The sequence below is a fragment of the Papio anubis genome, chromosome 10 (assembly GCF_008728515.1).
Source record: "Papio anubis isolate 15944 chromosome 10, Panubis1.0, whole genome shotgun sequence".
In the NCBI taxonomy this organism is placed as follows: Eukaryota; Metazoa; Chordata; class Mammalia; order Primates; family Cercopithecidae; genus Papio; species Papio anubis.
The window spans coordinates 124802509-124826846 of NC_044985.1; the positions used below are offsets into that span (position 1 = coordinate 124802509).

At 57.6% G+C, this 24338-nt stretch overlaps 1 protein-coding gene and 1 long non-coding RNA gene across 7 annotated transcripts; one reads left to right on the forward strand and one right to left on the reverse strand.

Moving 5' to 3' along the window:
• Positions 1-4303: 4303 nt before the first annotated feature.
• LOC103876648 lies at positions 4304-14625 on the reverse strand. Of its 6 annotated transcripts, none has more exons than XR_004176684.1 (5): positions 11130-13737; positions 8982-9080; positions 8292-8478; positions 5495-7656; positions 4304-5046 (listed from the first exon to the last, which is right to left on the reverse strand). It is a non-coding gene; the product is annotated as an uncharacterized LOC103876648 (long non-coding RNA). The 6 variants fall into 6 exon arrangements; XR_002516378.2 differs by lacking the exon at positions 4304-5046 and adding an exon at positions 14503-14625 and having other exon boundaries at positions 5081-7656; positions 11130-13572; XR_001893725.3 differs by lacking the exon at positions 4304-5046 and having other exon boundaries at positions 5081-5664; positions 7523-7656.
• On the forward strand, positions 13928-23897 carry AGXT (alanine--glyoxylate and serine--pyruvate aminotransferase). The gene is made up of 11 exons (XM_003908177.5): positions 13928-14227; positions 14524-14716; positions 15959-16023; positions 16671-16771; positions 18016-18086; positions 18991-19075; positions 20118-20213; positions 20947-21016; positions 22346-22441; positions 22830-22958; positions 23519-23897. The coding sequence occupies exons 1-11, from the start codon at positions 13997-13999 to the stop codon at positions 23624-23626; spliced, it is 1245 nt and encodes a 414-aa protein (XP_003908226.1). The 5' UTR covers positions 13928-13996; the 3' UTR covers positions 23627-23897.
• Positions 23898-24338: the final 441 nt, after the last annotated feature.

Below are 24338 nucleotides of genomic sequence, written 5' to 3' on the forward strand. Positions count from 1 at the left end.
GGGTGTCACTGTTTCCTTGGAGACCGGCACATTGTCCCTATGCTTTCTCTCTGCAGTCCCTGGCTGGCAGCTCCCTGGGCAGGGTGGTGACCTCTGACCCCAGACCCGTCCCCCCTGCGTTGGTCCTTGCTCCACTGAGAGCTCCGTCCCCTGGGCTTCCTGCTGATGTGTGTGTCAAGCCTGAGCTGCTACGTCAGGGCCGCTAATCTGGGCAGAGCCTCGTGGGGTCTCCCAGGGGCTCAGACGTTGGCCAGGACCCCACAGGGAGGATGCTCAGCTCAAAAAGATGCCCGTGCTCCGGGCACTGCCCAGAGCTCTTAACTCTCATGCCGAACACGGCTTTGTGTGCTGAATGCTTTGCACACCCGCAGGCCCCGCACGTTCTGCCTGCTGTGCCCTGTAATCCTCACCTCACCCGCCCGGGAGTGGCAGGGCCACCCGCTTCTGCAGCAGCGGAGGATCGGACTGTTTAGAGCACAGACGCTGGGGAACGAGGGGCAGAGTTGTGAAGGGGTTAAGCAGATGGGCTTGTAGATGGCCATCTTCTCCCTGTGTCTCCCCGTGGCTATCCCCCCTGTGTTTGTGTCCTAATCTCCTCTACTTATTAGGACACAGTCGGGTTGGATTAGGGTCCATCCTAACAGCCTCATTTAACCTTAATTACCTCTTTAAAGACCTTATCTCCAAATACGGTCACATCCTGAGGGACTGGAGGGAAGGACTTCAACACACACATTTTGGATGTCACAATTCAGTACAAAACACCTCCCAGCCCCAGCTGGCGCCTGCCTTCCCGAGTAGACCCTCCAGGCTCTCTGTGCTGTGATCTGCCATTGCTGTAGGTAGAGTCCATCCTCCCACGATTCCGTGGGGCTCTCAGCATAAACCCAAATCCTTCCTGTGGCCCCCACACACCCTCTGGCCACCCTACAGCCTGCCCCTGGCCACACTGTCCTTCCTCTGATCCTGGCTGCACCTGCCCCTGCCCCCAGGGGTCTTGCAGGTGCTGTCTGGCAGGCCTGGCTGCTCTGGGCCCCACCTTCATGCCCAGATTAACCCTTCTCCCCAGGCAGATCTTGGCTCAGACGTGGCTTCCACCAGAAAGTCTTCCTTTCCCTCCTGCTCACTCCCTGCCGTGGCCACCTCTCCTCTGAGGTCGTACCACGTGGTTGCCCAGGTCCCGCTTCTGGGCCGGCACTTTGGAGCAGTGAGCCTGTGCGTTTTCTCACTGTTTTATTCATGATCGTTTATTCTCTTATGATTGATCCAGGGAACATTATCAATAAATGATGGTGAACAAACAAAAACATGAATTAATGAATCAAACCTCAGAACTCTCCCGGGACCGGAGAACAAGGTTGTCAGCACAGAGGACGGTGACTGTGGCTCTAACGAGAATCAACCGTGTGGAGGGAAACCACACCACTGCCTGAGGTGGAAACAGGTGGCTGTGCAGGTTTGCCATGGCTCCAGGCTGACAGTTCTCCAGGAGGACTTGCTGACCTTTGATTTTTTACCAGGAAAGGACACACACACACAGTCAGCACAGGGCGGGGCGCGGGGCAGAGCATGGAGGAAACCGGTGCAAGCTTCCAGCGTCCTCTCCAGGTGCAGCCCACAGGATGTGCGTCATTCCCCAGCGCCACGTTAGGGTGACACGTGTGACATGTTCCAACCATGGAAGCCCTTCAGTGCCCCACAGCCTCAGCACCAGGGCTGTTCTGGGGCTGGTCATGCCGCACCCTCTGCCTGGCATGCCTGCAGGTCCCGGATCCCCGGGAGGAAAGCAGGTGCCCAGCGGAACCGCTTGTCTGCACAGACAGCTTAGGCACAGTGGCCCCTCTGATCCACCAGGGTGGTGAGGACCCCCGAAATCCAGTGCCGAGGGAGCACCCCAGCCTGCTTGTCACCCTTCCCTACACGAGGGTGATAAACCACTCTCCTGGCATCCAGCAGATCCAAAGAAAGGAGATTCACCCTTGGTAGAACGTTCGATTTAAGCTGTGGCCAAATCACCCTGATGCACACGGGTAGCGACGCTGCCTCTTTAAGTGCTATCAGATGACTTCAGTTGCTTCTTTCAAAAATTTTGTGGGATAGTAGACACTGATAAATCCACCGGGGCCACACAGTGCACAGCACCAATCTGTCCTTTCTGTTACCTTCCACTGGGGCCCAAGAATCTTCTGGTGTTTACTCCATTCGAATACCAGTGCGTGTTGAATGATTTCAGATATATGGACCAAAATGCGGCAAAATAAATATGAGAAACTGACACGCACCCCCACCGTTGTAAAAGTGGGCTTTGGCTGGGAGTGGTGGCTTGCGCCTGTAACCCCAGCACATTGGGAGGCCAAGGCAGGTGGATCACGAGGTCAGAAGTTCGAGACCAGCCTGGCCAACATGGTGAAACCCCATTTCTACTAAAAGTACAAAATTAGCCGGGCATTGTGGTGCACACCTGTAGTCCCAGCTACCTGGGAGGCTGAGGCAGGAGAATCGCTGGAACCTGCGAGGTGGAGGTTGCAGTGAGCTGAGATCGTACCACTGCACTCCAGCCGGGGCAACAGAGCGAGACTCCATCTCAAAAAAAAAAAAAAAAGTGGGCTCATCTAAATAGAAGGTATTAAGGCATTTTTAAGGCATTTAATTTTTTAAGCAACGTATTTTGATGTTTTAAAAGTATTTACAATGAGCATACAATACTTTTATTGTAAAAAGAAAATCGATTTAAAAAGTGCATCTCAAGTAGGCATCAAATTGATTTTCCTGGGAAAACCCTTGAGAAGGGCAAGGCCACTAGCTTCTCATCGGCATCGAGGCTGAGCTGATTCGCGACTGTAGTTTCCCGAGTGTCCTCTTGTTACCGAAACACCAGGAGTCTGGTCTCGGTCCTGCTGCTCGCCACACAGAAAGCCAATAAGGAGGCTTTAATGGGGAGCAGCAGCCAAGGAGGTGGGAGATGCATCTCAAATCCATCACCCTGATCAACTAAAATTAGAGGTTTGCAGAGCAGAAATGTAACTACCTGCAGGAAAACAGGAACGAGGGAGAGTGAGGAAGAGGAGTTGGTCAGGAGGAAGCAGGTGGCCGGACAGGCAACCATGAGGGGGGAAGGGTCTGGCATCTCTTTGTCTAGATGCCATGATCTGGTGAGTCTCCATTCCTTCAGACTCCCTGGGAGGGCTGAGGGCCAGTTTCCTGAGAAAGGAACTCAGATAAGACAAATGTAGCTTTCTCAAGTTTTAAGACTGGGAGGGCCAATTTCTATATTTATTTAAAAGAAATCATCAACATCCGTTCTATGGCACAATTGGGCAGGTTTCACTGTGGCATGTTATGCCCGCTGATGCTCATAAAATCCCTGAGATGCAGGCCAGGGTGGGTGTGGACATCCCCCCTCCACAGGGCAGAATTCCAGGTGGAGAGGCTCGTGAGTGAGTGTGGGCCACGCACGAAGGAGAACCCAGCTTGCTCAGACACCCTTCTCCTCAACGGCATCCGTGCCGGCCTCTGTGGAACAACCATGTCCCAGCTGGGGCTAGAGCCCTCACTGAGGGTCAGGCTCGGGAGGCCAGAACCGGCAGGAGTTCCCAGGGCTGGTGCCTTCCCTGCCACGTGGGGCTGTTTCTACATTTTTCCATGAAGAGCGGGGTGTTTTAAAGGTTTTTACAGGCACATGCTGGGGCTGCACATGGGCAGCTGCCTGCCTTGCTCCATGGCCACTCAGCTCCTGCCACCCAACGGGCGGCCATGATGCACGCCCGTTCCTGCCACGGTCTGAGCTCCGCACAGCGCCCAGTTTTTTCCAGAACTGTGTCTTTCTGTGGGTTGGGGTGGCCAAAGAATCGTTCCCACATGTGTGCATGTGCTGGATCAAATCTCAAAAGTCTTAGTAAGGAAGGAGACCACTCCTACTCCTGCTACCCTCCTCCCCCACACCTTGCCTTGTTCACAAGACAGGAAGAAAGAGAGAAAGAAACAAAAGTAAGATAAATAGCCAGACAACCTTGGCACCACCACCCAGCCCTAGGAGTTAAAAAAAAAAAAAAAGTATTAATAATAACATCAACCTCTGACCTAAACTACTTGTGTTATCTGTAAATCCCAGACACTGTATGAAAAAAGCATTGTAAAACTTTCTGTTCTGTTAGCTGATGCATGTAGCCCCCAGTCACGTTTCCCACGCTTGCTCGATTTATCACGACCCTTTCACGTGGACCCCTTAAAGTTGTAAGCCTTTGAAAAGGCCAAGTATTTCTTTTCCGGAGAGCTCGGCTCTTAAGACGCAAGTCTGCCGATGCTCCCGGCCGAATAAAAAACCTCTTCCTTCTTTAATCTGGTGTCTGAGGAGTTTTGTCTGCAGCTCGTCCTGCTACATTAGGAGGCTTAAGAATGGAAAGAACAGGGAAAGGTTGTGAATGAGACTCTGGCGACCCTTCGAGGAGCTGGGCACAGGCCACGTGACCAACATGAAGCTGGAGGGCCCTGGAGAGACGGGAATTGGTGGGGACGGTGGCCAGCGCTCTGTGGCAGACAGCTCTTACAGATGATGACAAAGGCCATCGGTGAATTCAGGCATTAGGAGTTCATGGATGTGCCGTTCAGCTTCCCGAGACTGCAACACAAACGACCTCAGGCTGGGTGTTGTAAAACAACAAAAACCTTTTCTCTCTCATTTCTGGAAGCTGGAAGTCCAAAATTAAGCTGCTGTCAGGGCCACACTCTCTGAAGCCTCCCGGGGTTGGGGGGTCCTTCCTGGCCTCCTCTAGGTTCTGGTGGTTGCCGGCAGCCCCGGGGCTCCTTGTCGCAGCCGCACCGCCCCACTCTGTCTCTGGCTGCATGGCTTTCTCCCTGTGTGTCTGTCTCTGTGCCTGAATCCAGCTTTCTCCTTTCTCAGAGGGACACCAGTCACTGTGATGCAGGGGAGATTCCTGGCTTTGCTCAGGAAAGAATTCAAGCGCGAGCCAGTGGTGAAAGAAAGCAGCTTCGGGGAGGCAGTGGCAGTGCCGCAGCTCCGTGCCTGCTCCGGTGGAGCGGGGCTACCTGTGGACAGGGAGCCACATGGGTGACTGGCAGCTGTATTTATACCCACTTTTAATGGCATGCAAATGAAGGGGCAGGTTATTCAGAAATTGCTAGAAAATGGGCGGTAACTTCCAGTTGTTGCCATGGAAATGGGCCGTGACTTCCGGGCATGGCCGTGCCGTTGTAAACTGTCCTGGTGCTGGTGCGGGTGTTTTGGCTGATGGGCAGTGAGGGTGGCCAGAGGATGTCCTCCGTGCTGCTTGCTGCTTTTGGCCTGTCTTCAGTCCAGTCCGGAGAATGAGTGCTGCTGGCCTCCTACCTCATCCAGGCTAGGGCCCACCCTCATCCAGCGCGCCCTTTACCTGATCACATCAGCAAAGGCCCTGGTACAAGGCCACTTTCACAGGGGTTAGGACTAGGACAGGATATTCCGGGAGCTGCAATGCACCCCACACCCACTGCTCACCACTGAGATGTGTGGGGGGTGCTGTTTCCCCAGCGGAGCTCCCCCGTATCCAGAACACTGGCCTCATGAAGGCAGGGCAGGGGTGGCAGGTGGGGCCAGCCCCTCACAGTCTGAGGCCACACCTGCCCAGGCAGCCTCTTCATCAGCTGTTCCACTTTCTGGTTCAGACTCTACGGTCAGTTGGGAGAAGAGGGTGATGGGCTGTCCTGGCATTGGGGTGCTAGGTTGTTGGGGCCCAGGTGGCAGGCCCAGGAGCAAAGTCCAGAGACTGCGGCAGTGGGCAGCTGCCCTCTCCCCACAAGTCACCATGGCCCTCGCTGCCCGAGTGCGTGTCCCCACTGTGCAGATGAGGACGTGGGGTCCCAGTGGGACAAACAGCTGCCAGGGTCACACGGCTGAGGTGGCCCTACCTGTCCTGCCCCCTGCAGCCACCTCTAGGAAGGGGGCCGGGCCTGTCCTGTCCAATCCCACGCAGGGTCTCTGCTCACATCTCTGTGGCATGGGCTTGGGAAGGTCTTGAGGGGCCAAGGCTTCCCCTCCTCTAGGAACCCAGAGTGAACGCCAGGAAGGCAGTGCCGGATTTTACACCCACCTCCTGCCCCCACCCCACCCACCAATGCCAAGAACTCGCCACAGTCAGAGGCTGGGAAAGGAGCCCTGGAGGCCGCCTGGAAATCCCTGATGTCCTGGCTCCTGAGTCCTTCAGCGTTTAGGGGGCTGTGCTGACTCCCAGGGAGGTGCGCCACATGCCCCCCACCCCTGTCTGGGAGGACCATCAGTCTGGCCAGGGTCGCATGGGGAGGGGGCAGCGCATCAGGGCGGCCTTGGCCCAGGTGGGAGAGGCAGAGCCGGATTTGTCCACCACAACCCTCATTACTGTGACCACCCGTGGCCCCTGACATCTGCCCTGTCACCCCAGGTGAGAACTGTACTCCACTTCACAGACAAGAGGTCCAGGGACAGCCCTGCCTCCACACGGCTGGACTCCCGGCCTAGCATGGGCAGGCTGTCCACACAGGGCTTGGTTTTACGCCCAGTCCTGGGCACAGGCACCTGTGCCGAGCAGGGACGCAGCAGCAGGCTCAGCATGGGAGGGGTTGTTCCAGGGATGGGGTCACAGCATAGGCATGTGTGGCAGCCCTCATGGCACACCAGACCCGGGTACAGCACCCAAACAGGTACCCCAGGACATCGCGTATCATCAGGAGCCACTGGGTGGCATCCGTTCGGCAGGACCCTCACGTGCCAGAACCAACTCCTGCCATTCAGGCCGTGACCTGGAGGGGGCAACTTGTGCTGGACACCCCCGAGGCACCGCTGCATTACATGCACAAGCCCCGTGGCCCAGGGGTCCCACCCTCCAGTTGAGGCAGTGGGTTTTACACCAATCCTCCCTTTTCTTGGAACCCAGCTGCCACCTGTGAAAGGGCAAATGCCCCTGATGGCCACCTGCAGCCTGGATGTCCCGACAGGCTGGTGTAGCTGGGGTTCAATTAAAATGGTGCACGGCGGGGACGCCTGGCAGCAGTGGCGAGAGCACCGCGAGACTGGCAGGCCGCACATCATCTCCCTAGAGCACCTAAGGGCGACAGGCTTGCCTGCCTCAGTGAGACGGGCATCAGACCCAAAGAAATTGTTTGCATTATTTTATATCAATTATAACAAAACAAGTTAAATTTTTAAAAGAGACTCAGTTCTTGGCCTTGTGTGTCAGGTAGCAGGCCGGCTGGTTCCGCTGGTGACTTCATCTGGGGAACTAAGACAACCCCAGGTCAGTCCAGCCCAGGAGGGCAAGGCAGGCCAGTCCCGGCTCCTGACCCGGACTTCACACCCCATCCTGCCAGCCCAGGCCCACCCCAGGGCCCAGAAAGGCAGGTGAGCTGAGCAGCTGGTGCCCTCAGCTCCCATTTCACAGCTACGAGAGGCCACGCCCAGGGCACTGCTGCTGCTGGCCTTGGCTGGAACGGCCTGGCCACCTGTCCAGGTGGCCTTTATCCCCTGGACTCCTGGGAGACAGAGGTCGGTTACCTGCCCTGCAGCTTGCTGTCGTCAGTAGCTCCGAAGCTCCCAATAAGCTCTCGGCCTGAGGAAACACCCTCCCTTGGTGGTTGTAACAGCTTCTCCTGGTTACCTTGACGGAGGACGAGCGAATACCTTGCGTCCTGGAACAAAGCACACACACCTCCCTGGCTTTCCGAGGGCTGCCCACCCACCCTCCAGGACCAGTCAGCCAACTCTGTGACCAGACCTTCTATGCCCTCGCACATGCCATGCCGGGCACACAGAGCTGCATACAGGGGGTCCTGCCCCAGGGAGGACAGGCAGTCAACAGATGATGTGACAGGTGGGGCAAGTGACCTGTGAGCTGGCTGAGGACAGCAAAGACCACCTGGTGACCATCAGGCAGGGCATCCAGGGGCAAAGCTCCGCATTTGAGGAATTTAGAAGTAATTAAACTTCCCCATCGTCTAAAGTTGGCACCTGGTTCCAGGCCTCCTTTCAACCTAACATTTATAAGTAACTAGAATTTCTATACATCTCTGGAATGCATGGCTGATGAAACTCAGTGTGCACCCCCTGCCGTCACTAAGGCACCAGAATGTCTACAAATGTAGCACTTATCGTGCAAATCACCCTTCAGCTCCCACCGTGAGGTCCAGAAACTCTCCTAAGGAAAATCCCCGGTGCTGCCGAGTCCCCCGGCAGAGGCACCCACTGCCCTCCTCTGCAGCATTCTTTCTTCCTAATAAACCTTTCCTCTTCCAAACCCATACTGTCATTGGTAAATTCTTCTTACCAGCCCGCGAGTCGGCCACTTCCCGATGCTGGGGCTCCAACACCTCGCCCGGCTCCTTGGTTGTGCTTACGGGACTTTACTGGGATCTCTCCCTTCTTTTCCCTCCCTGCTTCCCTTGATGGTCTGGTTCTTTACTCGGGAACTGAGGGCCCTGGCCAAGACCACTCTTCAGTGGGATCCTGAAGCCCTAAGAAGAGATATTTTTCCATCATTGCCCTTAGGGGTGAGGAATTAGCCAGGGTTCTTTTCTATTTTCAAACCGCCAGGGAACCAGCTTGAGTACTCTTTGGAAATTGAGGGTTTCTGGCCACGGGCGCTACCTGGTGTTACCCCAAGGCCAAGACAAAAGAGCGAATTTACTATTGCCCTTTGGGGTGGCAAGTCCACTGTCACTTAATGCCCTGTAAACCATGCCTTGGAAACGAGCAGCAGTGACCCCGACTCTGCGCAGACACACCCCACTGTTTGCAGACCCACTTTTGGATTCCACTTCAAGCGGAAATCGCATCCCAAGTTACGGGTGAGTTCTCCTTCCCCTTAGGTCTGAGCTGACCACTCAAACACGGGCATACCTGGAGTGGTCATCCAGGCAAGGGCAGGCCCTCCATCTGTGGTGGATGCCCCCAAACAGAGTGAGCCAAAGAGGCGAGGTCCAAGTCCCTCAGGGACACCTCGGGGATCTTACAGTACCTGATCTGAACCCAGCATGGATCCAATTCATTCTTCAATTCCGTCTACTCGTCCTTGGATTGCATTCTTCAAAACTGGTCTCATTTTGACCCACAAACTCTGAAAAAGAAGCATATGGTTTTCTTTTGTAATATATCTGGGGTTCAATATATGCTCCCCAATAATTTATATTGGCCTCTTAATGGGGCCCTGGATTGGAATATTATTTTACAACTAGATTCATTTTGTTGGAATCTGAGAAAGGATGCAGAGGTCCCATGTGGTCAAGTCTTTTTGGCTTTATCCCAAAACCCGAAATTACACAAAAATTGTCACATATGCTTCTAAGGAACTTCCTCCCTCCCCGATTCTGATGTCTTAGATGGCCCTTCCTTTTGCCCATCACACTCTCTGCAGCCTGCTCCTGCTTCACCTGCACCCTCTCCATCTGCTCCATCCCCCAGTCAACCCTCCCGCCCCCATACCCAGACACTCTATCCCCCTCACATACTCACACATCCTTTCACATATGCCACTAGCAAAGAGTCCTCAGAAGATCCCACAAGGGTTTTACCTCTCCACGAGGTGGCAAACGGAGATTTGGGAACAATTCGAGTTCATGTCCCTTTTCCAATGTCTGATCTTTCTCAAATCCACACTGGGTTCACTTAGCTAGGATCCCACTAAGTTCATTCAAGAATTTCGAGCTTTAGTTATTGTCTTTGATTTAATCTGGTAAGACATATTCGTGGTGTTAACTACTTGCTGTTCCCATGAAGAAAAATCACACATGTGGTCTTTAGCTCAAGCTGGGGCAGATAAAGCTCATGCTCATAACCCTAATGATAAGAGAGCTGGGAAAAATCTGTCCCCAACACAGAGCCCACTGGCAATACCAGGCTGCTGAGGTGGTCCAGACAGAGGCAGGGGCAGATGAGATTATAACTTACTTGTTGGAAGAAATGAAAAAAGATCTAATAAACCCTGTTAATTTTTCTAAATTACGAGAAATCACTCAGGAGCCACCTGAGAACCCCTGCCCTTTTCCAAACTAGGCTTGTGTAGGCCATGCATAAATACACCAATTTAGACCCCAGAACCCCTGAGGGCCAAGGCTAAATTGGAGGAGGAAAAATGGCAGGGTCAAGCTGCTGACACGGCAACAGCATTGGCACATTCTTTTCATTTGCTACTGACCCCAAGGCTTGTCCCTATAACACTAGCAGAACAGGGGCCTGTCATTATTTCAGGAATCCAGGACACTGGAGTACAGAGTATCCCAAACCTCTGGGTTACAAGCTGCCCCCAGGACCCTGTCCTCACTGCAAACAAGAGGGTCGTTGGAAGAGTGCATTTCCCTCTCTCCCCCATGACAGGGCGTGGGACACCTCTTCCTTCTGGGCCATCACAGCCACAGCCTTGCCAACCTACCCAACAAGGGAGTCCTGCAGAACAAGGACTAGGATGAGGGCAAGGACGGGCACCCTCACTCTCTCCAAGCCTCTGAAAGTCATTCTCCAGATGACTGATGGGACTGTGTGGCCCTAACCTCTCTCTCTATGGAGGAGCCCTGGGGAAATCTGATTGAGGCTGAACAAGAGGCAGCGTTCCTCGGAGATACAGGGGCCAGTTACTCAGCTTCAAACATTTACTGTGGCCCAACGTGCTAGTCCTTCATTTTCCTCACAGGTGTGGATGGAAAACCCCAATGAGGCTGTTTCACACCACCACTCCCTTGTAAAATGGAAGGCTATTCCTTTACCCACTCCTTTTCAGTCCTGCCGAACTGCCCTGTTCCATTATTAGGGCATGACTTACTCACAAAATTACAAGCTAATTTGTAGCTAAGGCTTCACCTTCTAGCTGTTTTCACTCACACATCACCGACAGAGCTGCTACAATCTATAGAACCTCACATTCTAAAACAAGTGCCATTTGAGGTTTGGAAAGCTTCTATTCCTGGCCGTTCAATATCAGCTGCTCCTGTTGTCATTCAGCTTAAAAATCCCAGTAAATTCCCCAGAACTCCCCAATACCCCTTGAAACCAGAAGCATGAAAAGGGCTAAAACCTCTAATAACAAAAACGTCTGACCCGTGGGTGAGTGTGCCCATGCAGCTCGCCTTGCAACACTCCTGTTTTAGCTGTAAAGAAACCAGATGGCTCTTACCTTAGCGTCATTACCGAAGCTGTTATTCCTATTCATCCTGTTGTCCCAAACCCTTGCACCCGTGTTGGACAGATTCCCTCCACCACAGCTTGTTTTACGGTTCTTGATCTTACGAATGTGTTTTTCTGCATTCCTGTACGCTTAGACAGCAAATATTTGTTTGCTTTTGAACGGCAAGACCCAGATACTCAAATAACTCAAGAGCTGACTTGGACAGTTCTGCCCCAGGGATTCAGAGATAGCTCCCGCCTTTTTAGACAGGCCCTAGTTAAAGACCTGTCCACACTGCAACTTCTCCCAGATGGCAATCTACTCCAGTATGTAGATGACCTATCATCTGTAGTCCTAGCAAAGCTGCTCCAGACCAAAACACAGTATTAGTACTAAACAAACTTGCTGATTATAGGTACAAAGTTTTGGGGTCTTATCTTAACTCCCAGCACAAAGAGCCTCTCTAGCACTTATAAAGATCTTATCTTAGGCCCGACACAGTGGGTCACACCTATAATCCCAGCACTTTGGGAGGCCGAGGCAGACGGATCACTTGAGGTCAAGAGTTCGAGACCAGCCTGGGCAACATGGTGAAACCCTTTTCCAGCTTCGGCCCTATCCCACCTTGATCATTCTCTTCACTGTGGTGATTGGAGTCTGGGAACAACAGCTCCCACCCAAATCACTGCCTTGAACATCACTTCCAATTCAGAATTCTATTCAGAAGGAAAAGGGCCCTGGGACTTATTGTGACCGGAATTGTGGGAACTGTCACAACTCTTACCCCTTGGGGAGGTTTTACTTACCGGGAAATCACAACTATGAGAACCTACCACCTCCCTTGAAGTAGCAAACGCTGGCACCCGCCTGTCAGCTCTACAAGTCATTAGACTCGCCAGCAGGAGTTTGGGGCTTGGTAACAGGTGAGTTCTGGGTCACCTCTTGGCTGAACAAGGAGGGGTCTGTGCCGTCATCAACAGGACCTGTTGCACCTACATTAATGTGTCTGGAGAAGTGGAAACCGATGCCCGAGAAATCTTCAAACAAGCCAAATGGCTACACACACTTTCCCAAAGTAACCAAGACTGGGCCCAAACTTTTCCTGACTGGTTTTCAAAAAACCCTTGGCTTCTCCCGTTCCTCAGACCTTTATCTTCGGCGATTTTTCTTTTAATATTTGGTCCCTGCCTTTTTTAATGCTCTCGTTAAGTCTCTATGTTCCAGATGACAACAATTCCACCTGCAGACGGCTATGCAGTCCCAATACCGGCCTGCAACGGCAGCTCGATTTACATGGGGCTTCTTGATGGAATCCTGTCACGCGCCTCCGTGCACAAGCTTTCATGACCCTTTATTCCCTTCACGACTGAGAGCAAGAAAGGGAAAACCACGACCTGTCCCCCGAACTCCCTTTCAGCAGGAAGTAGCCAGGCGCACTGGACACCCCTCTTCACTGTGCCAGTTCCCCTTTCGCGAGACCCCAACAGGAAGCAGGTGGACATGAGCATGGCGGAAAAGGAAGGGTCAGAGATTTCACCAAGATAGTTGTCAGAGGGAAATTGAGGAGAGCAAAGATCACCTGGTGGCCATCAGGCAGGCCCCGGGGGCTGTGGGGGGAACCTCTGTATTTGGGAAAGGTAGAAGTAATTGGACCTCCCTATTATCTAAAGTCGGCACCTGGTTCCAGGCCTCCTTTCAACCTAAAACGTATACATAACTAGAATTTCTATACATCTCTGGAATGCGGCATGCCGAAACTCACTGTGCAACTCCCTGCCTTGTATGTGTCTGTGTACTGTGCAGGTTTGTTTGCTAAATTGAGCCTGTAAACCAAAAAGTACCTGAAACAGGTCTCAATTAGTTTAGAAATTTTTTGTTGCCAAGGCTAAGGACGCACCCGCGCCACAGCCTCAGGAGGGAGGACGTCCTTGCCAAGCTCAAGGGTGCACCCCTGACCACAAGTGCCCAAGGTGATGGGGGCACAGCTTGCTTTTATACATTTTAGGAAGACACGAGCATCGATCGAACGTTGGTTCCATCTGGAAGGCTGGGACAGCTCGAATTGGGGGCTTCCAGGTCATAGGGAGATTTAAACATGTTCTGATTGTCAACTGATTGAAGAGTTCGTATCAGCAGAAAGGAGTGTCTGGGTGATGAAATAGAGGCTGTGGAGAGCAGGCGGCGCCTCCAGGTAGCGGACTTTAGAGAGAAAATAGATGGTAAACGCTTCCTATCAGACTTAAGGCCTGCGTCGATGTTAATGCTGGCGGGGGATGCTGTGGCATGGCCCGAACGTCTTCCAGGTTAAAGTTTAGAGCGCCGTGGCGGACAGGGAAGCCCATTCAGATGGTTGCCGGGAGGTCTTCGAATTTTATTTTTGGTTTACAAGCCTTCCCATCAGCTGCGCCAGGGTCAGCAAACTGCAGTCCATGGGCCCAGTCTGGCCTGCCACCTGGTTTTTGTAAATAAAGTTTTATGGGAACATGCCCACACCGCTGGCAGCTGCTTTGCAAGCACAAGGCAGGGTTGAGTTGTTGCAACATAGGCCACAGGGCCTGCCAAGCCTCGATGATCTGTGCTCCCACCCTCTAAGAAACACTTCTCTGACCCCTGAGCTAAGCAGGATCAGGCTGGACGTGCAGGACTCAGAGGGGGAGCGAGGAGGGCTGGGGTGAGGACACCTTTGTCACATGTTGCTTTTCTGTCACTCAGCCCTGGAGGCTCCCTCTGCCTGAGGGCTCAGTCCCCTGCTGCCTGGCCCTGACCCACAGGACAAGCACAGATAAGGCTCAGGGAACAAAAGCAAAAGGCAGGGCTGCCGCGGAAGCCTGTCCACCAATCCTCACCTCTCACCTCTGTGTCCAGCCTACCGGGAAATGTTCCAGGCTCTGGCCAAGTCCAGTGCAGCCCCAGGTCCCCAAGCGGCAGGTTGGGTGCAGACCATGGCCTCTCACAAGCTGCTGGTGCCCCCGCCCAAGGCCCTGCTCAAGCCCCTCTCCATCCCCAAGCGGCTCCTGCTGGGGCCCGGTCCCTCCAACCTGCCTCCTCGCATCATGTCGGCCGGAGGAATGCAGATCATCGGGCCAATGGACAAGGAGATGTACCAGGTAGGAGCGGGGGGCCACTCGGGGGCCTGGGTCTCACCTGTGTTCCCACCCGCAGATCACAGACGAGGGGAGGGGTCACTGTCTCCTCACTCGCGGGGGCCTGGGTCTGACCCTATATCCACCCACAGATCACGGACGAGGGGGGACCGGAAACCTAGGTCTCACACTGTTCCCACCCGCAGATCACGGACGGGGGGGGCAAGGAGCCTGGGTCTCACCCTCTACCCAGCCACACGCAGATCACGGACGGGGGGGGCAAGGAGCCTGGGTCTCACCCTGTTCCCACACGCACGCAGATCATGGACGAGATCAAGGAAGGCATCCAGTACGTGTTCCAGACCAGGAACCCGCTCACACTGGTCATCACCGGCTCCGGACACTGTGCCCTGGAGGCCGCCCTGGTCAATGTGCTGGAGCCTGGGGACTCCTTCCTGGTCGGGGTCAATGGCATTTGGGGGCAGCGAGCCATGGACATCGGGGAGCGCATGGGTAAGGGAGAGAGCCAGGTGGGGATGGCCCTGGCTCCATCCTTCAAGGCCTCCCTGGTCTCCCTCTGTTTGAAGCTGGCGGCCCTGTCCCCGGGTGAGCGCTTACCCACGCTGTGGCCCTGCACGCACGTTCCTCCTCTCAGCCCGCTGCCTCCTCCAGATGGTGTCAGGGCACTCGTGGGGCCTGACTCTGATAGGGCTGGGAGCAGCACAGGTGCCCCGATCCCTCCAGTCTCCTCGAGCTGTTTCTGGAGCGCGTGGGGGATGGCACTGCAGGGAAGCCTCTGGTCCCAGCACACACTCCTGAGAACCCCAGCCACTGTCCAGGGCCCCAGGCACCAGCTCTGCTCTGTGACAGGGTGGGGTTTCAGAAGCTGAAGCCTCCCCTCAAATCTCAGCAGCCCCCTTTCTGGAACCTTGATGTGATCCACAAAATACGGAGGTATGGACAGAGCATGTGCCTCCGGAGTACACTTTTCTGGGAGAGAGACAGGAGCAGGAGTGTGCCCTGGGTTTAGTGCTTGATTGTGGCATTGAGGGACATCAGCTTGGCCAGCTCCACAGTGGCCACGCTGGTTAATACTCAACCAACCGCCACAGCCAAGATGGTCCCAATCCAAAGTCCACAAACTTTTCAAGGGGACCCAGGGTCAGCAGAGGCCAGGACCCCAAGTGGTCATCAGGGCACTCAGGCTCAGATGCCTGCGGTATATGGCCTCCCCTGTCCCCATTCTGTACCCTCGGCTGCAGATTCTTCCCCTCCCACAACCCTGGCCATGAGCAGCACGCAGGATAGGGGCAGAGAGAAGGAGGGGACGAGGGCCTGATTCCTGGAGTCCCAGCTCCAACAGAGGGCCAGACTGCTGCCTCACTCACCCCTCATCCTTCACTCTGTCATCCACCACACCAGTGGTGTGCCAGCCCTGGGCCAGGTGCGGCCCCAACCCCCAGGAGCTCACTCTGCTTGGGGAGATGCTGGCCAGTGTGGCCTGAGAAAGGGTGTTTGAGCTGAGCTCTGTCAAGGGCACTCCAGGAGCCTTGGCTCCAACAGTCGGGGGGTCAAGATGGCCCTGGCTCTACACACAGAGAGGCTCTCACTGGGCAGAGTACACCCTCCTCTTCAGGCAGCCAGGGTGGGGTCCAGCCCTCACAGGGCCCCCCTGCTCAGCAGGGCCACGGGTGCCCAACGCTGGCTTCTGCAGTGTGTGCGGGACACTCACGGCCCACTCTGTCCTGCACCCAGGAGCCCGAGTGCACCCAATGACCAAGGATCCTGGAGGCCACTACACACTGCAGGAGGTGGAGGAGGTAGGGGGACCCACGGTGGGGGTCAGGTCTGGAAGGAGGTTGGGGGGCATGCTGGCTCATGGGCTGCCTGGAAGTGACCAGCCAGTGGGGTGGGATCAGAGCCGGGGGGCTGGGGCCCATGACTGGGCCTCAGCCCATCCTAGCATCTCCTGAGTGGCCACAGGGGAGGGTTCCATTACCTGGGAATGGTGGGAAGACTGGTAGGGAGGCTTCTGTCTGGCAGGGAAACTGAGTCAGGAGCTTGGTCCTGTGGGCAGGGTCAGAGGGGCTGGAGGCAGGAGACAGGGTTGTGGTCAGGGCTGCAGAGCATGTCCCTGACACTCAGGATACTCCACCCTGTGGGCTGAAGTCAGCCTCAACCTACCTGGAGTGTGGGGACTCCGTCCATCTAGCAACAGCCCTCACAGGCCAGGCAGCAGGCTGGGGCCACCCGTCCTCCACCTCTGCGCAAAAGTCCTGTTCTTGGAAAAGCCCTCCTCCCAAATCGGAGATGCCCCAGCCTCCTCCTCGCATGCACACTGTCAGGGAGGGGGTGAGGCACACCCAGCCCCTGCTGCCTGGAGCTGGGCCACCCATGGGGGGTTTGTTGGGGGGTTCCTGGCCCCTGCCCCTCTGAGCTTTGCCTGCAGCCATCCCTGCTTCCCCAGGGCCTGGCCCAGCACAAGCCAGTGCTGCTGTTCTTGACCCACGGGGAGTCGTCCACCGGCGTGCTGCAGCCCCTTGACGGTTTCGGGGAACTCTGCCACAGGTGAACCTGGCCCCAGGGCGGTGGGCCGGAGCACAGCTCAGAGCCAGGCTGTGGGGAGGGGTGGGTACTGGTCCCTCTGGCGCTTCTGCCCCTGGTCCCCACCTTGGCCTCTATCACATGGTGTGGGGTGCAAGCACCTCCCAGGTCCTCTTTGCTCTGGGCTGAGTCTAAAGACAACCCCAGGCCCCAGAGCAGGCTCAGGTGCTCCCTGGCCAAGCGCCCCCACAGTGCCCACTGACCTCTGTCCCCATGACTGAAGAGGGCTTGGCGCAGACCTCCATATCTTGCCAGGGCCTGTCCCCACCTCGCCCCGAGATTGCAAGGGCACTAAAGCTCCCCGATGCTCTCCACTTCCCTCCTCCAGCCTCCCTTACCCCCGCATGGGGGTGCACAGGGCAGGGCCTTGAATGGAGTCAGACGGGATTCCTGAGAAATGGGGACAGAGCCCCTTGGGACCTAGCAGTCCCGTCGGCAGGTCTGAGCACAGGACAGAGGAGAGAAACTCCACGGCCAGGGAGGATCCTTCAGCAGGGCCCCCAGCCCGGACAGCTTGCTACGTGGACCGTGGCCATGAATAAAGCTCACAAACATAACCTGGCCGGCTTCAGCAACACCCAGGCCGTCCCCACCTGCAGCCAGCACAAGATACTTTCTGTATCTTTTTTTTTCTTTACAAGAAAATATGGAGGTGGAGGAGGGTGAGAGTTCAGAGGGCGAGAGTTCGGAGGGTGAGAGTTCGGAGGGTGAGAGTTCAGAGGGTGAGAGTTCGAGGTGCTGCTGTTGTGCTGTTCCGGGACTCTGTCCCCTCTGGCCCTGGACTCTGGCCAGTGGCTGGGCCGAGCAGCTGTTGGCAGACGGAGGCCCAGCCTGGTGCCACCGTGGTCCCTGGGGTCCACACAGGCCCTCATGTACCTGCTGTCCCTGGGGAACCACAGACTGCCCGGCTGATCCTCTTCGGCACCGCTGCAGGGCCCTGCAGCTGGGTCCCACCAGGGCCATGATGCTCCCTCACTCTCCCAGCTCCTTCTGCTCCAAGATCAGGGCTGGAAAAGAAAGAGCCACAGGTCCTGACGGATCCTGACAGGCAGGAAAAGGCAACTGGCCAACTCCTGGGGCACAGGTGGGAGGCACCCCCCCTTCCTTGCCAGCCTGAGGCTCAGAAACCCCATCCAGGCTGGGGCCCAAGCCCTCCAGCGGCCCCCTGCCTCGCCTGCGGCCCTCCGTTCCATCCCCCATCTCTCTAGGTACAACTGCCTGCTCCTGGTGGATTCGGTGGTATCCCTGGGTGGGACCCCTCTTTACATGGACCAGCAAGGTAAGGGTGTGCTCTGAGGGCCCTACCCAGCCTGAGCAGCCAGGGGCTCCGGGTGCAGGAAGCCCTGCTGGAAGCGCGCGTCCGGCAGCCAACACTGCGGATTCGGCCTCATCTCCACCCGGCCCAGGGAAACACTCACTCCTTACCGGGGCAAGAGCGGCTCCATGAACTACCTGGCACCCCAGTGTTTCCACTGAGCTTTCAGATCCAGGCATGGGGACTGGCAGGAGGGACAGCTGGTGGGGGACATTTGAGAGGCCCTAGAGCTGTAGTAGAAGCAGTGGCCAGGGCTCCAGTCGATCAGGTGTAGGGGACCCTTCTGCAGAACCCCCAGAGGCTCAGTTTCACATCCGCCCTGCACCCCGCCAGGCTGCCCACAGCAGTGAGCACCACTGCACAGGGTCACCTTGCAGGGAAGCTCAGCCAGGCCAGCCGAGGGGACCAAGGCGCCTCCTGTGCCCATCGTTTATGGGGCAGAGCCTGCACCCTGCGCCCACTGCGGTGCCTGCCCACCCACTCCATGGGAGCCTCTCTGTTTCTGCAGAGCCCCTCCTGATTTGGGAGATCTCAGGCAGGAAGGGAGGGATTTCTGGGCTGATCCTCAAACTACTACTGAAAGCAGGGACCTGGGGAGGAACACGGTGCCAGGGGCGGCAGGGCTGTCCCTGGGGACCAGCCCATCGGAGGGAGAAGCTGCACTAAAAGCCTCAGGCCTGAGGTCATGGCTGCCACGCAGCAGTGCTGAGATTCGAACCCAGGACTCCCTTCCATGTCTCCCCTCCCATCGTGTACGGATTCTTGGTGGGGTCATAGCCCACCAGCCCATTAGCTAGGCAGGCACCCCGCTGGACCGGCCTGCCTTGTGGTGGGGCTCACCCATCCCAAACAAACCACCCATCTACAGGCATCGACATCCTGTACTCGGGCTCCCAGAAGGTCCTGAACGCCCCTCCAGGGACCTCGTTCATCTCCTTCAGTGACAAGGCCAAGTGAGTGACCCACAGACCCTCACCTCTGTGCAGGGCTGGGCTTGCAGGGAGCTCAGGTGGCCCAAGGCAGGAGGGGCGGGAGCCAGGCTGGAAGGGCTCCCCAGGCTTCTCCAGCACCTGGCGCTCTCCTGGCCACCCTCCGGGAGGCCAAAGGCACTGCGTTCACGGGGAGTGGGGAGGCCAGGCGAGGGGAGGGCCGTGGGCATGTGCAGGGTGCAGAGTCCGCTGCTCTGGAAGTTCCCAGCTTCACACCAAGGAGTGGCCAGGAAAGAACTGAGGGCCTGGGGCCCAGCACCCCGACCCACCCTGGCTTGGCTTCCAGGGGCTGCCCCAAGGCACAATGTGGACCACACATGGTGCCCCCTGCAGTCCCAATCTCACCTCCCGCTCCTGGTGTCCAGATTCCGAGCCAGGCCAGGCAGGGGTGGGGGAAGAGGGCCAGGCCTCACAGGCGGTTCACATCCAGCTGCAGCCTGGCAACAGGAGGTGCCGTTCCCCAGAACAGAGAGGACTTTGGGGTGAAGTCAGGAATTCGGTGTTGGACGTGGGAGGTCTGAGATGCCCGTTGGATCACAGGGGAGGGTGAAGGAGGCGGCTGGGTGTGAGTCAGGAGCCTGGGGAGAGACCGGGGCTGGCCCACCAACTTGGAGTTGTAGAGACGGACACATTTAAAGTTTCAAGCCTGGCCAGTGTGCCCTGGGGCCCGAAAGCAGTCACCTTTGGATGATGTGAGAAATGAAGGATGACCCTGTAGGAAGGGCTGGGGGAGAGAAAGGGGCACACAGAATGGAGGGAGCTGGCCTTGGTGCCCCCATGGCAGGGTCACACCCACATGGGCAGAGGTGCAGGCTGGGCCCAAGGGCCAGCGGTACTGGACAGCTGAGGGACCCAGGACCTGCCTGGTCCCACACTGGCCCCTGAGTATAAATGCAGCTGGGGCAGGCCCTCCTGGGGGCCCCACCCCATCAGGACAGCCAGCAAGACTGCTCCTGACTTCAGCCCAAACTGAGGGGCCGGTGCTCAGGCTGCTTTTCCTCCCCAGAAAGAAGATGTACTCCCGCAAGACGAAGCCCTTCTCCTTCTACCTGGACATCAAGTGGCTGGCCAACTTCTGGGGTTGTGACGACCAGCCCAGGATGTGAGGCCCGGCAGGGACGGGAAGGTGTGGGGGGTGCTGGGCATGACTGGCTGGGGGGACGCTGACCTTTCACTGCACTCAGGGATTCTCCGAGCCCCCCACCTTCATGCCGCAGGAACCCCAATCAGAGTCCCAGAACTCATCTGCCTCGGGCAGTCGCATGCCCCCCCCGGGTTTCCCCATCCCTCGACTGGCCCGAGGCTCTGGGCAGGGGCATGGCCCCCACTGCCCCTTCCACAAACTCTGTCCCCCTGCTCAGAGGTCCCAGCACATCCTCGGGCACTTTGGACCTGGCCCTGCCATATCTCCCCACTCCTGGGCCTCAGTTTATCCCCTCTCAAAAGACAATCTTGGCCATAAACCCAAGGCCCCTTATGTTACACACAGGGACAAGGCTCCAGGAATGCTGGCCTAGCCCAGGGGGCACAGAGGGCCAGTGCTGGCTTCGTGGGCACGCTGGGGCTGAGGGGCTCAGCAGGGTGGTGGTGGTGCGTGTCTCTGCTCCTGTACCACCCACCGCATCCTGGCCGGGCCCCACATGGAGCCATGCTCTCCCCGGCAGACGAAGCTGCCTTCCTGGTCCAAAGTTCTGAACCCAGACAAGACTCCTGTGGCGGATACTGGCCTGTGCTCAGACAGCCTGTGCTGTTGGGGCTGAGGCAGACAGAGCTAATGCCCCATCTGCCCCCAAACCTGCCCGTGGTGCTGGACCAAGCCACCTTGTATCTTCCAGGTACCATCACACGATCCCCGTCATCAGCCTGTACAGCCTGAGAGAGAGCCTGGCCCTCATTGCAGAACAGGTGCGTGGGCTGCACTCCACAGGAGGAGACAGGGCCACTGGCTGGATTGTCGAGGGCACGGCCTGCAGAGAAGGAACCATTCCTGGTGCACAGAGAGAAGGGAGCCTGCCAGAGAGAGGCCCTCAGTGGGGGTGGGGGAGAGAGGACGGGCCCTGGGCGCACTGGCTGTGGGCAGGGCCGGGAGGACACAGCCCCAGGGACAGATGCAGCAATGGGGCGAGTGCGGACGCTCCCAACCGTTCCACTGCCGTGTGAAGCAGTAAGTGAGGCCCGGTGAGGGGTGGGCTGGGAGAAGGGGAGGCCGCCGAAGGGGCCAGAGACATGCAGCCTGCAGCTAGGTGGGCGTGGATGTAAAGTGAGGGACTGGAAGCTCCTGCAGGTTTGGCCTGTGTCCCACAGGGCCCATTGCCAGCCCCCAGTCCAGAGTCCAGGAAGGGTCCCCAGGCTGCAGCCAGCTTCCCGTGAGGTTGCAAGGCCGTGCCTGCCATGTTTGTTCTCCTGGGTCCACTCATAAAGCCACTGCCTAGGGCTGGGTTAGTGCCAGGGTACCCCCGTAAGCTGGATGCCACCCGCACCCCTGGGGGAAGGCAAAGGGTCAGGCGCTCACACAGGGAGAGGCTCTAGGGTCGTAAAGGTGGGTGGGGGTTGTGAGTCGTAGGGGGAAGGGAGAGAACAGGACCAGGGCACAGTCAAGGGTGGAGGCGTGGGGACCTGGCAGAGTGAGGATTGCAGGGGCACGTGTACAGGGAAGACAGGCCAGGGCCAGAGTAGAGAGCAGCTGCTGCCCCGGGGCATCCACCTGGGGTGGCCATGGGAGCTGGTGGCTGGAGACCGGGAGGACCCGAGGTGATGACACTGAGAGGCCCAGGGCTGGGAAGACCACCCCTCACCTGTCCAGAGCTGAGACAAGAGCAGTTCTTGGGAGGACGCCAGGTCGGGGAGCCGGCCATGAGAGGACAGGGGGCCCGGAAGCCAGCAGCCTGAGCCCTGGCCCTGATCCACCCCAGCCCTGTGTAGCCCAACAACCCTTCCCCTCCCTGCTCAACCCCCTCCCCTCTGCAAGGCGTTCTCCCCTCCTTTCCTCCAGGGCCACAGGCAGACCCCCCACCCCGTCTCTCGCAGACCCCTCCTCTGTCTCTCCCAGGCCCAGATGTTTCCTCCTGCCTGGGATAGTCCTGGGCCCTGCTCCTGGGCAAAGCCAAACTGGGAGCTCCAGGGGCTCCCCTGCACCAAGGCCCGCAGTCAGGTTTTTCCTCCTGCACCACCGAGGGCGGGGCTTCCTGCCCACCCCACCCATGCCACTGCCCACCGGTGCCATCTCCCACTCAGGGCCTGGAGAACAGCTGGCGCCAGCACCGCGAGACCACAGCGTATCTGCATGGGCGCCTGCAGGCACTGGGGCTGCAGCTCTTCGTGAAGGACCCAGTAAGGAGGCCCCTGGCAGTGGGCAGCCCTGCACCCATGGGGAAGGATGAGGGGCTCTTGCCCAGCTCCCTCAGGAGGGACACTGGCTCCTGAGAAGAGGGGGCGGCTGCCGGGTGGTGTGGCCCTGGGTCCAGGGAGCAGTATCGGCAGGAGCCATGAAGTCACAGCTCCCGGCCTCTGATGCCAGATCTCAGGACGGCCTGTGATCTCCCAGTAGGAAGTTGCCCATCCACTGCCTCCTGAAGGGTGGGGACCCTGCTCTCCCCCAGCCCTTTCTCCCCCAGCTCCTCTGTAACCTGAAACCAGGGCAGATGGCCCCAGCCAAGAGCTGTCACGAAGGCCCGTGTAGGGCCTCTCACCCACTCACTGAGCCCGGTCCCTCCTGCAGGCGCTCCGGCTGCCCATGGTCACTACCGTAGTTGTGCCCGCTGGCTATGACTGGAGAGACATCGTCAGCTACGTCTTGGACCATTTCGACATTGAGATCATGGGCGGCCTCGGGCCCTCCGCGGGGAAGGTGAGAGGCAGCGCCTCGAGGGTCTTTTGCAGGACCAAACCCACCACCCCTCCTTGAGCAGGACCGTGCACCAGGTCCGGGGGAGGCCGGGGTCATCCAAGAGCCCAGACCGAGGAGCATCCAGAAGGGTCCGCTCTCCGAGGGGTATCCAGTAAAGTGTGTGCTGTCTCCCCTGCTCCCACCCCAGCCTGCTGAGGTCACCGGGTGCAGCCTTTACGATTCCACTCGGGACGTCCTTCCTTCCCTCTGAGTAGACCCTGGCACCAGGCGGGAAGCCCCATGCCTGGGCCCGGCTGTGTCTCTGAGCGGCAGTGGGAGGGGCCTTCACTGCACCACCCTGCCCTCCCGTATGGCTGCGGGTGCAGAGGGAGGAGAGCCTGCCCTGGCCTGGGTGTTTGGGGGCCTCCTCTGCAACCTGTACAGGGCTCTCAGCTCCCCTCGTGGACACTGGGTGGGTGGTCCTCGCTCAGGAGAGCCCATCCTGGCTCTGGCCAGCCGTTGGTCAGGGTCAGGTGGGTCCCAGGCGGGAGGTTGACGTTGGCCTGGCCCGTGCCCCCCAGGTGCTGCGGATTGGCCTGCTGGGCTGCAATGCCACCCGCGAGAATGTGGACCGCGTGACGGAGGCCCTGGGGGCGGCCTTGCAGCACTGCCCCAAGAACAAGCTGTGACCTGCCTGCTGGCACACACCCGGCCCATGCCCACCCCGAGGGATCAGGAGGATCAGGAGCAAGCAGACCCTGCAAGGTCCCCCAGGCCTGGGGACAGGAAAGCCACGGACCCAGCCCGGGAGGCAGAACCAGGCAGCCCTTTTCCCTCCAGTGGCACCTCCTGGAAACAGTCCACTTGGGCGCAGGACCCAGTGCCTTCCAAATAAGCGGCAGTTCCCCGGCCGTGAGCCTCCCGGGAATGTTTAATAAAAGGCCTGGTCACCTCTCCTCACTGTGTGGGATGGTCTGTGAAAGAGTCTGACAGGAGAGCATCTCTGCTCTTTGAGCTGCCTGATTGTGGACTTTAGGGGGACACTCCTCATCCGAGCCCACAGGGCAGGTCCTCTCCTGGAGGGGGTGCTGCCACCACACTCTAGCCCCAGATGTCACACCCCCAAATGTCCTCATGCACCACCTCCAGGCGAACCCACACGGCCCACAGGCCTGGTTGGAGACCCCTCTCATGGACAAGGGCACCTGCGTGCTCGAGAGCACACAGCCAGGACCTGAGCCCATGACACGTGGAAGCCTCCAATGGAAGGTCCCCTATGCTCCCATCCAGCCAGTGCCTACCCCTGGACTGCCTGGCCTCTGTGGCCATAGATCAGCCTGGCACATTTGAATTTATTTATTTATTTATTTATTTATTTATTTATTTGCTTTGAGACAGAGT

Coding starts and splice junctions, on each gene's coding strand:
- AGXT (XM_003908177.5), top strand. CDS start 13,997: ATGTTCCAGGCTCTGGCCAAGTCCAGTGCAGCCCCAGGTCCCCAAGCG. Junction 14,717..15,958: donor GGACATCGGGGAGCGCATGG/GTAAGGGAGAGA, acceptor TCCTGCACCCAG/GAGCCCGAGTGCACCCAATG. Junction 16,772..18,015: donor TTCGGGGAACTCTGCCACAG/GTGAACCTGGCC, acceptor CCATCTCTCTAG/GTACAACTGCCTGCTCCTGG.